Source organism: Dromiciops gliroides, chromosome 6 (genome assembly GCF_019393635.1).
Source record: "Dromiciops gliroides isolate mDroGli1 chromosome 6, mDroGli1.pri, whole genome shotgun sequence".
NCBI lineage: Eukaryota > Metazoa > Chordata > Mammalia > Microbiotheria > Microbiotheriidae > Dromiciops > Dromiciops gliroides.
In genome coordinates, this window is record NC_057866.1 from 22,332,723 (window position 1) to 22,345,754 (window position 13,032).

General features: G+C 41.4%; 1 protein-coding gene across 1 annotated transcript; it reads left to right on the forward strand.

Annotated features, from left to right (window-relative positions):
- Positions 1-3,940: 3,940 nt before the first annotated feature.
- On the forward strand, positions 3,941-4,834 carry LOC122730741 (vomeronasal type-1 receptor 4-like). The gene has a single exon (XM_043970066.1). The coding sequence runs from the start codon at positions 3,941-3,943 to the stop codon at positions 4,832-4,834; it is 894 nt and encodes a 297-aa protein (XP_043826001.1).
- Positions 4,835-13,032: the final 8,198 nt, after the last annotated feature.

Here is a 13,032-nt window from a genome sequence, read left to right on the forward strand (position 1 = left end):
CAGGGATCTTACACGGTAGTGAAGGCTAGATGACATATAGATAAATAAGTAGAAAGAAGATATCTGGAGTCCATGGAAGGTGATTTCAGATGGAAGGCGCTGGCCTCTGGGGAGATGAGAAGGGCTTCCTCCAGAAGGTGGGACTTGGTTTAAATCTTGAAGGAAACCAAAGAAGCAAAGAGGAGAGGAGGGGTGGAGAACAGCCCAGTGCAAAGGAACCAGGTCAGAAGATGGGATGCTATGTGAGAAGAAAAGCAAGTAAGAAGTTGTGGCTATGCATATAATGTCGGGAATAAAAAATAGGAGTACCAGAATGGTGGGAAAGAGCCAGGTTGTGAAGGGTATTAAAGGAAAAAGAGGGGTGCAGCTAGGCAGTGCAGTGGATAAAGCACTGGTCCTGGAGTCAGGAGGACCTGAGTTCAAATCTGGCCTCAGATACTTGATACTTACTAGCTGTGTGACCCTGGGCAAGTCACTTAACCCTCATTGCCACTCCAGAAAAGAAAAAGAGAACATATTATATTTATATTCCTGAAGTTATTAGGGAGGCACTGGAGTTTATAGAGTATGAGAATAACATGGGACAGACCCACACTTTTAGGAAGATCACTTTGACAGCTGAATAGAGAATGTCCAATACAGATCAATAATTATTCTGTAACTTATGATCTTAGAAAGTTATCTGGTGGGGGGCAGCTAGGTGGCGCAGTGGATAAAGCACTGACCCTGGATTCAGGAGGACCTGAGTTCAAATGTGACTTCAGACATTTGACACTTAGTAGCTGTGTGACCCTGGGCAAGTCACTTAACCCTCATCGCCCCGCAAAAACAAACAAAACAAAAAAAGAAAGTTATCTGGTGCACAAAAAGTTTAAATGATTTGCCCAGGTCACACAACCAATATGGTTTTTTTTGGTTTGGGTTTTGGTTTTTTGTGGAGCAATGAGGATTAAGTGACATACCCAGGGTCACACAACTAGTAAGTGTCAAGTGTCTGAGGCCAGATTTGAACTCAGATCCTCCTGAATCCAGGGCCGGTGCTTTATCCACTGCGCCATGTAGCCAACTCCACCAGTATGTATCAAAGCCAGGACTTGAATCCTGGGTGGTCCTGACTCCATGGCCAGACCTCTACCACTTCTATGCCTGCTCCTCAATACCTAATTAGCAAAAATAATTCTTTAAAATGGGAAGTTACCATTATGGGCTCTTTCTTCCCTCCATTTTTGCTCCTTTTCAGCCATGCCTCCTTTTCTTCCCACCCTCCCCAACCACCACAGTCTCGTTTGACCATTGGGTTTCTTTCACCAGTTCTGAGATCTATGTCTCTGCCTGGGTCCCAGCCCTTTTCTGTCTTTGTCCAGTGGGATTTGCCTTTAAAACTGAATGGAAAGCACTTTTTGATCTGCTTGGCCTGGGGTTGTTTTCTAGTACTTTCCCCCATCTAGTCACAGCTATCCATTAAAGCCCTGCCGTGTGCAGAGAACAGGAGTGAGAATTAGTGAAAATACAAAGTTTAACTCCCCTAATCTTAAAGGAATGAGAGATATCAAAGTGATTTGTAACACTAATGGTCTAAAGAAAAAGTCAAGAAGCCAAAGAGAGGCACCAACACAACTTTCATGTGGTTCAAGGAAGGAAACATCACTGAGTTCTTGAATAATTGGGTTTCCAAAGCACTTTGCTGACAATCACTTTGTCAGCCTTGGCATTAAAAGTTTTCTTTCTGTTTCCTGATGACTAAATGAGGAAAACTATGGAGAAAACCTGATTTCTTTGAGAGCTGAAGAGTTTATATGGAAAAGCCAACTGTGTACCCTTTCTTGGGAGTAGAAAACAGGAAAGGGTTAGACTCTATATAGTAGAAGAAAGGCTATACAGAGCCTTTAACTTCAAATCTCACAGACTCTCTCTCTGGAATCACAGGGATTAGGCCTATTCCTGGGACCTGACCCAAAAATCTCAACATGACTTTGGCTAATTTTTGACCCCAGCTTGACTTTATTCTGTAGAAATTACTAAAAGTAGTTGTTGGGGGCAGCTAGATGGCGCAGTGGTTAAGCACCGGCCCTGGATTCAGGAGTACCTGAGTTCAAATCCGGCCTCAGACACTTGACACTTACTAGCTGTGTGACCCTGGACAAGTCACTTTACCCCCATTGCCTGCAAAAAAAAAAATTATAAAAAAAATTATAAAAAAAAAAGTAGTTGTTGTCCAGCTCACCACATTGTAAAGAAAAGAATTTCCCAGAACCTGTACAAGCACAATAGATAACAAAAGTATTGAGTATGGGGATATTCTTTCCCAGAAGATCTATAACTTCAAATATCAGTAAGTAGCATGCAAGATCCTTGAGGAAACCTAACCCTAACTCTTGAGAGAAAGATGACTTCATTTCAAACTCATATTCATTAAAAAACACTTACCAGGTACACTGCACAATATATTTGAGAGAACAGTAAAATGTCCTTCTTATAATATGGGACCCATTTCCAAACTCAACACTCCAAAGCCTAGCACAATGGGACCACTGCTTCTCTCATTATGCTCTCTATTTCTTCCCCAGCAAAGCTAAGACCATATTAGCTTTCTTGGAGTCCACATCACACTGTGGACTCATATTGAAATTTTGGTCCAATAAACCCTCTGATATATTTAAATGACTTCCTTGTGAAGTCTGTTTTTTAAGCCAAGTATAAGAATGTATGTCTATTCTCTGTTTAATTTCATTTTTAGAGACTTGGACCAACATTCTAGCCATTTACTGTAAAATCTCTTCAACGTAGTAGATATCCTTCCTAGGATACTTTTTTTGGTTTATTTGTAAATATGATTAGCACGTCACTCATGCCTTTACCCATGAAAATGATCAAAATAGCATTGGTCCAAGGGGAGACTACTAGAAGAGTTCACAGAAGACCTCGCTCTGTGCTGAGATCAATCCATTCTATGCTTTGTGTTCTATTATACAATAAAGTCCAACTCCAACCAACCATATTTTAGTCTGACCCCAATCTTTATACAAGGATAACATAAGAGACTGTGAATTGTTTGCCAGTACCCAGGTAAATAACACTTACTGTATTAACCTGAATTATCAATCTAGTAACGCCATCAACCATGCAGCCTGACACAACCTATTCCCAGGGAAGTCACATTGCCATTTCTGTGTCTGGATAGTCATGTTGATAAATTGTTCAATAATGTGGCAAGGAATAACCATCAAGAGACACACTTTGCAAACTCTATCCTCTTACCTTCTTAAAATCAGGACAACATGTTCTCTTTTCCATTCCTTTAGTACCTCTTTCCCTCTAGTGAATTTTCTTTTTATTTCTAGATAGGTTTTATCTATGCCTTTGTTTTTATATCAGAGTCAGGGAACTTCTTTCATGCTTTTTATGACTCCCTCACAGTGCCTTGCAAGGTAATAATTTATAAAGTGTAGTAGAGCAAAGGGTTTGGAGTCAAGGAGCCTCAGCTTCTAAGTCTGGAAATTGGGGGTAGAAACATTTGTACTACTTCCTTCACAGAATTGTCATTTGTGGGGCAGCTAGGTGGCGCAGTGGATAGAACACCAGCCCTGGAGTCAGGAGGACCTGAGTTCAAATCTGGCCTCAGACATTAGACACTTATTAGCTTTGTGACCCTTGGCAAGTCACTTAACCCCAATTGCCACAGACACACACACAATACAAAATTATAATTTGTTATTACTATTTTATGGAAAATGTGTTCAATAAATAACTTGCAATAAATGCAAGTCTGATGTCCCCTCTTCCCTCCCCCAGTCTGGAATAGTTTACTGATCATCATCTAATAGGTAAAGAAAAGGTGGAATTTTATTGGGAAACTTATTTTGGAATAGTCAAAATCTTCTGTTTCTTCCCAGGTGGCTTTGAATCAGATAGCATATCTTCTGCCTAAAACATTTGAGCGATGACTTCTTACAATGAAGTCTTGGGGATTATCTATCTGAACCTGATGGCACTTGGAATCCTGGGAAACTCTTTCCTCCTTTACCTATATGGCCAGGAATCCATCACTGGTCGAAGGACAAGACCTATAAATACAATTGTCATCCACATGGCCTTTTCCAATTCCATGCTGATTCTCTCTGGGGGAGTCCCCAAGATAATGCAGGTCTGGGTGTTGAAATCTTTCCTAGGTTGTAATGAGGTGAAAATCATCAATTACCTGATGAGAGCAGCCCGGGGCCTTTCCCTCTGCAGCTCTTGTCTCCTAAGTGTCTCCCAGGCCATCACCATCAGTCCCTACAGTCCCATGTGGGCAGGGCTCAAGGCTAGAGCTCCAAAGTGCACCCTCCCCTGCTGTCTCCTCTGCTGGGTTCTCAATCTACTGATAGCGGTCTTCGTTCCCATATATGTGACCTGCCCAAGGAACAGCAGCAAAGAGAGATGGAATATTTGGTCTAGCTCTTTGAACTTGCACGCCATAAATACTCTAAAAATTGCTATCTGGAAGTCAGTTTATGATGGGGTATTTGTGGGTTTCATGGTCATTACCAGCAGCTACATGGTGCTCATCCTGTACAGACACCGCCAGCGAGTCCAGTACATTCACAGAACCAACATGTCCCCCAGGGCTTCCCCAGAGACCAGAGCCACCAAAGCCATCCTGCTCCTGATGCTCCTCTTTGTCTGCTTTACTTCAATCAGTTCCCCTTTTAGCGTCCATATGTTATATTCTGAAGAAACAAAGTATTGGGTGATAAATGGCATAATCATTCTGTCCCTATGTTATCCTGCAGTGAGCCCCTTTATACTGATCAGCAGTGACACTCAGATCACCTGGACCTGTCATGGCTTCTGAGAGATGCAAAGCTCCTGCTCCCCTTCCCTTCCCCCTGACTCTGCATCAAGTAACTCTGGGACTTCCGGGTGGAAAGGAGCTGGCCCTTCCCATCTCTGTATTACAGCATCATTGCCCACATGCCAGCTAGTACAGGGAAACTCAACCATGTGAGCCTCTCCGGGGCCCCTGATTACCTTTTCTTCTTTTCTAGTCATTCTTTCCTGATTGAATGGCCACCTATACTGTGATCAACAGGTACAGGACTGAAAGTGACCTTGTTGATCTTCTGTGTCCCTTTGGTCAAAGCTGAATGACAATAAGGGAGAAGCCCCCAGCAACAACTCTACTGTTCTTGGATAGGACGGCTACCAACAAAATGACCGTCCCAAAATCGGCCACTTTACCACAGATGTACCAGGTGCTGTTTGGACAATGCTGAGCTGAAGTGAAATGTAAATTGCCCAAACAGCAATCTCAAACACTGATTTATGTTTAGATGGTTTTAAGTATCATTCTCCTAGCCCACTGCTACTTATCTAATGTCTGACTATCAACATGCCCTCTGAGCATCTTTTGTTTTTCAACATTTCTTTTCTGTATAGGAAATAAATGTCTGTCCCTTACCTGATTCTTATTGTTTATTCAGTACCTTTCTCTGCCCTCCTTCTTGGAGAAATCCTAGAGGTGCTCCTAGACCATATGTACATTTTCCCTAGGGTGTAAGTGGGGAGTAAGGGGCCATTAACAACTAAGACTGCCTAGCTCTCCTTGTATTAAAGGACAAGGCTGCCCAATTGCTGAACATGGCCCGATTGCATCTATTGATCCACAGCAGAAGGGTTGCCTAGGGAAAGGGAATGGGTGCAGTACCCTAAGCCCTATGGGACCCTCAGTAGTCCATGTTAGACAAGAATGGAGTCAATTTTGAATCAAGGGGATCTTGCCAAATAACTACACTTTTAGCCCTATCAACATGACTATTGAGAGACTACTCATTCCTTGAGACTAGTGTTCTAACTAAAGCCAGGAGGAAGGTGAATACATTGTGCCTTCCCTAATCATTCCAGTCACCCATAGGCTCACCACTTTATATCAGCTATGAATACCATTTCCAAGGAAGACGGAAACAGGCACATCCTTAACAAATACTTGTGTTCTTCAGTCTTTGAGGATGCCTCCTCATGCCTTCCCCTCAATGTCACTTTCCAGAAAACCAAAAAGAAAGTGACTGTACATAAAAAGATCTTCCTCTTGGTCTTCAGTGATGACCTAGCTATCTATAGTACTTATCATAGAGAACTGACAAAAGACCCAAATTTATACATTCTCAACCCAAACTACTGAAAAATTGTCTGCAAGAAGTTCTGCTGCCAGCATCCAAGTGGGAAACTGATGAATGTCATGAGTTTGTGTGACAAAAGGAGACTGTGCCTACATGATTGGAAAAGTATTGGTCCGGTTATTTCATGCCTGCAAACTTTGATTCAGTTCAATAACGCTGCACCAACAACTGGCGTTCCAAAGACAAAAACAAAATAGTCTCTGCCCTCATACAGTTTACATTAGATGTGCCATATGACCGTCAGGAAAAGTGATCAATTCAGTGACCCAATTCAGTCCTTTCATGGAAAGTTAATAGATCCAATCATCTGAGTAAGAACCTAAAAAACCATGGTCCCTGGGTCCCTCTTGCTTCAGAAGACTCAGTAGTTGAGGAGGACATTTTGATCCATGTGGTGATCAGAGAAACCTCCCTTTTAAAGACATACTTCCTGTTTGGCTCTGCCTTCCCTGGCACATTAATGGTCAATTAATGGTCTGAACTGTGAAAGAGGGCAGAAAAGCACATCTAAAATGATCCCCTCAAGAATGCACTATAGAATGAACAAATGAATGAAAAGGCATTTATTAAACATTATGTGCAAAGCACTGTGCTAAGCATCAAGGTTATAAACCAAAGAGCCAGATGGAGTTTGGAACCTCTGCCCACGGTCACCCCTGCCTTGTGGTAGGGAAATAAACAGTGAGCCTCATCCCAAACAATATGAAATATTGATCCATAACATGGAATTAGTCCCTAGCACAGTGCCTGCCACGTTGTATTTGACTGATAAATGCTTGATGACTTGACTTCTGAGGCTGCAGAGCTGAGGACTTAACCTGACCTGAGGTGAACCCACCAGGTGCTAACAATTTAAAAAGCCCAGACTAAGCAGCCAACATGGTTTATTCTCTTATCTGGCATGAAAGGACTGGCTGACTAATGCTCTGAACTGTCTAAGAGAGGGGGAAGACACATTAGCATCCTTACTCCCAGGAAAATAGACATGAATGAATGAATGAATGGATGGATGGATGGATGGATGGATGGATGGATGGATGGATGGATGGATGGATGGATGGATGGATGGATGGATGGATGAAAACCTTGAATAAGGATGTACTATGGGCTAAGCACTAGCAATACAAATTAAAAAGCAAGACAGATTTGGGAACTTCTGCCCATGATCACTATCCCTGCTTGGGTAAGGGAGATAAGCATTAAGCACAACTTGAGCAATGTGGAATTAGCAACCTGTGGGAGTGCAAGTAGGGATACAATGGGGAGAAGGGTAATGAGGGGACCCAAGTGGAATTTACAAAGAGGAAAGCTCGGAGATACCTGGGGTTGAGCAGCTCAGTCAGAATCCCAGAGGAAATGGACACTTGTGGAGGTAGCTGTGGAAATTCTAATTAATCAACATGGTTGTTAGGAATTTGCACCTCAGAAAAAAAATGTGTTCTCCAGACAATACCAAATTAGCTCTGTACACGGGGAGCAGGTCACATGATAATCATAGATTGGGGGTCAGAAATGAGCTCAGACTCAGCTTCCCCTATTACTACAGTCCTCATCACACCACATCAAACATACACACACACTGATTATCACAGGTCAACCCTCAGTGCTGGGGCAGAGACCAAAGTGGTAAGTGATGTACACAGCTTCTGAGACAAAAACCAAATATTAAGTCTCTTCAAAAAGGAGATTAGGCTTGTGGATGTTTGATTGCTGGCAAAGGGGCAGCATCATCCCTTGGGATGATGCCTAAAGAGGAGTAGTGAGGTTTGGACTGGGATCCTGGCTAGGTGTCTGCCACTGAAGCCATGAACCTATGCTATGAACCTATCCACATGAGTCATGGGAATAAGAGAAGGAGTCAAAGCCCTATGGGGGGGGACAGGGGAGGAGATCCAGATTTTGAGGGATTGTGCCCCAACAGCAGCCCTAGGAATATAGGAACATGCAGGGTCCTACTGCACTGAGATAAAATGACTTTCCCAGGGTCAATGACCAAGATGTGTCAGATGAAGGACTTGAACCCAAGTCTTTCTGGGTTTGGAGCCAGCCCTCTATGCACAATATACCATGTTGCCGCCTAGCTGGGCTAAAACAGTTACTTCCTTGTGACTTTGAGCAACCTCTTCCAATTCTCTGGCCCTCAAATTCTCAGAGTTTAAAAATACAATGTTTGGCTACGTAACTTCTAAGGTCCCTCCCACTTCCAAAGCCTATGGCTAGATCACACACACCCTTACCCCGAAGAGAATGAACTCTGGGTTTTTGTCACTGGTTCTTTCAGCAGTACACAGTGATTAAAAGGAATTGATTATGCCCACCCAATGCTCCCTGCCAAGTCAGGTAACTGAGGAGGCATAAACCCATGTATGCAAAGCATCTGAATGTCAGTCATCTCTAAGTGGCATTAGGGATAGAACAGGCCTAGAGTCAAGAAGACCTGAATTCAAATCCAGGTTCAGACACTTACTAGTTGTGTGACCCTGGGCAAGTCATTTAACTGCTATCTGCCTCAGTTTCCTCAAGTGTAAAATGGGAATAATAATAGCACCCTTCCCAAGATTGTTGTGAGTATCAAATGACAATATTTGTAAAGTGGCAAAAGCCTAATAAATGTGTATTTCCCTTCTCATTCTTTTTTTTTTGTCACAGGTGTACATGGATTGGCAGCTTGCCCATCCACATAAAAGGTACTGTAGGAAACTGGCAGGATAAGGAGAAGTTACTTATTTATTTGTATTTGATTCCATTTTTATGCAGCTTTTTTGGTGACAACAAATTTAAGCATCTGTCGTAGCAACAGAATGGAAAGTGTCCTAAGAGAAGGGAAGACTCCTATGGGGTTAGAGACTGTGGGACAGATATAGGTGTCCGAGTTCATATTTTAAATTTTTGAACAATACTCCATTTCATCTTTTATACTAAATGAAATCTGTCCAGGAAGGGGTTATCTATCACTGAAGCTGATTTTGCCCAAGAGTGGCTGACATCTGTTGGGGGCAGGAAGCAGTTTAAGAAGTTGTGTGCTTGACTGCCATCTTGTGGCTTTTATGAATACTGCAACATGTTAGAAAATACGTATTCTAGGTATATTTCAGGGAGACAGAGCAAGGACTCCTGCCTCAAATAACACACCACCTAGTGGCTAATTTCAGATATTCCATTCAGCTAAATAAAATCAATGATTAACACCTTGGCAGGGTGTCTCACACACCCCCCCACCCCCCACCCCACCCCCGCCCATATGTTTAAGGAAGGTAGCATAGAGCCAAGAAATGTGTCGACTTGGTCATATAAGATGTAACCATTTCATCCTGGAAAATGTTTTAGATGCTTTTGAAGTAAACAACTTTTTTTCTGATGAATTTTTTAAAATGTTTTTGAAAAATTGTTTTTCCTCACTTTTACTTATTCTAAATTATCATTTTCTCATTGGAATTGTTTTGCTCCAATCTATTTTTTTTCTTTTCTCTTGTGGGATTTTCCCTCCCATGATTAACCCACCATATCTTATTTAATTCCAAATACATGATGTTTCTGGATGGTATTATAGATACCTGTTTCCTACAGTAGTGATGCACTATACTTACTGTTACAGTAATTGCATATGGCACCAAATTATTTCTATTGTAAACTAATTTTTGTTATGTGCTATTTCATAAATACTTTTTATATTTGCAAGATTATTCATTGCTTTGCTGTATACTGCTGTTTCATTTGCATACTTTATTTCATGCTTGCTTGCTTTTGTGATATTTACTTACTGAATACGGTTTCTTTGTAAATTGGCAGAAAGAGTTAATCATCCATAATTTCTGATGTGGGAACTGTTTCTTTAGAAACTGGTCATTATGATTCCTATTACAGAGGAGGATTCACTTAGACAGTGGGATGAAATAATGGAATTTAGCAGATGCCCAGGGGTCCCACCTGATCGATTTAGTATTATTTGAATTGGGTGAGAATGAGAAACTAAGTACCTACTTGGGAATGATTAGATTATATCTACACCTGGCTGGCCCTGAGTGATGTGTTGGTGTACTACTGATGTCAGCAGAGGAACACTCTCAGCCAATCCAGCTTGAAGGACCTCCCCTTTGGGAGAGGGAGAGAGAAAGGAGAAAGGAGAACACTGGCTCTGAGAAGCTCTCTTGCCCCTTGGTGACCTTCAGGAGCATACCAGAGAGGGAATGCACAGCTAACTCCCATTGAAATTACAGACCCCAGGTGGTAAGTTATTAGAAGTGAGGCCAGCTCTTCAAGCTATCTGAACTGGAAGCAAGTTTGGGGTTTGAGTCAGTCTTTGCTAGAGCCAGAGAGCTTATCCGTTTTCTTTTCCCCTATTTCCTTGTCCCTGGCTTTATTAACTTCACCTTTGTTGTAAATTTTATTCCCATTAATAAAACCTGCTTTGTTTGTGGAAAAGAGGTTGTTAATCTCCTTTCTTATTAGCCTGGAAGAAATAACTTAAAAAGGAAGTTTGGGAGGGAGGAAACTTTGGACCTAGGGGTCTCTCATTATTTTCTGAACCCCAATATTACAGCAAGCCACCCAATTAACTCTCCCCATAATAAATTTGGCCCTTACAACAGCATGAAATTATAAAGAGCAAATGTTTTCCAGTAGATAAGCTGATTAATATTCAATTAAATTTTAAATAGATACTACACCTGAGACAGAAAACATGAGTTCTGAAGGGAAATGCTGAGGTACCAACTCTTACATATATGTGGAATCTGGAGACAACAAAACCCAAAATGCTTACAATGCTTGTAAAATCAGAGTGGCACTTTAAAGGTAGCAAGAATACATGAGGTATAAGCCACACTTGGCAATACCATTCCCAAAAGCAGACTACTGGCTACTGGAAATATACGTGGAACTTCTACTATAAAAACTAGTATAAAAGTTTGAACCACCAATGAGAGAATGGTATAAGCTGGGAAGGGGAGTACGAGAGTTAAGAAATTAGTGAAGGCAGACTTAGTGGGGTACAATGATTGAAATGCTATTGCCACATTCTAGAAATCAGTTCAAAGATAAGTAGTTGCTTTCCATTATTCTGCTAAGATATAAGCAGCAAACTTTTCCATGAGAGCAAATTTCCCCACAGTTTCTTCAGGTTGGTAATAACTGGTCTATCTACAAGTCTTCGCAGTAATGTCAGCCTCTTTAGAAGCACAAAGGCAGGCCTAGATTCTTGATTCCACACTAATAAAAATGAATAAATTATCATCTAACCTGAACTGTGTAATTTAAGATTCTAAATGTGGATTCTAATCTGTTCCCCCAGTTTTGGGGGAAACTGACTAAAATCACTGATAAAACGAGTTTATGTTTTTAAGGGTTTATTGGAAAATAGAAAGAAAAAGATTGAGAACAGAATTCCAACAGCCTGACATTCCTATCTTTCCTCAAATTTCCTGTGAAGTCCTCTGCCGCCACCACCACGAAGTCAGGAACCCAAAAAATGCCAGAGCTCTCCGCGCAGGCTCCCTTTCCTCCTTCCTGTCTCCTCCCAGAAAATAGGAGGCTCCTCAAGTTGATTGGCTAGTAGCCTTGATAGACAGCACCCATGAGCAAACATCATTTCCTGACGCCAAGGAAAAGCCACAATGTCTCTGAGGCATTTTCCTCATGGTGGAGCTTTCCCACAGCAAGTCTCCAGTAGGTGGCATCATTCCAATCATTACACCAAAAAAAAAGAGTGAAAAATCAAAAATTACCTCACTTGAAAAATAAATAAGGTTAATTCACAACAGAAAGAAAACTAAGAGAATCAGAAACTGCTATATACTATTATGTTTCAATAACATAGTGTCCTGGTCTGTCCTAGTCATTTGGGATTTGAGTTTTCATTAAAAAGTCAGACCGTAAATACTTTAAGCAATAAACCTTTGTGGGGATTAGGGGTTTACATACTGTTGATCAGTTGATCTGTGTTGCCTAAGGTGGAATATCAATCAATCAGTCCCTGTCCTAGGCACAGTAGATGCTGTAACGATTGGAGTGATGCCACCTGCTGGAGACACTGTAGAAAAGCTCCACCATGAAAAGAAGGCCTCTGAGGGCAAGCCATGAGGTCAAGGTCCTTAGTGTCAGGAAGTGATGTTTGCTTGTGAGTACTGTCTATCAAGGCTACTAGTCAATCAACTTGAGAAGCCTCCCATTTCTGGGAGGAGGACACAAAGTAGGCGGAGGGGTTCTCTCTCTTTTGGTTCCTAACCTCACCATGGTGGGTCGGATGATGGGGTCTCTTATAAATAGATTTTTACCTTTTTCTCTGATCCTAATGCTCTTTAATAAATACTTAAACACTTAAATAATCTTGCTAAAGCTTATAATTTATTGGCGACCACTCATTAGATTTTAGATAATATAGCTAGAATTTTAGCCCCTTACAATACAGACAGAAATGAAACAGCCCCTGCCCTTAGTGAGCTTACATGCTAATGGGGGAAATATAGAAGTATATATAAGTATAAATATAATATATAAGTAACTCACATAAGTATATGCTGGATACATACAAAATGAATACATAGTAGTTTGGGGAGGGGATGCACTAGCACACTCTAGTAGAAAAGTTCCCTATAGAATGTGACTCTTGAAGGAAACCAAAGATTACAAGAGGAAGAGGTAAGGAGAGAGTGCAATCCAGGCATGAAGACCAACCAGTGCTGAGACACAGAAAGGAGATAGGGCCATGTGACTAGAGAGAAGAGGGATGTCTACATAAGATGTGGTAGAGATAAAATGACAATCATTGGCAACCAAGTGGATATTTGGGTAGGGAGAAAGAGAGTAAACTCAAAAATGTCACTGAAATTTCTAGCCTTGGTGAGTTTGAGGATGGTAGCATCCCTGAAAGTAATAG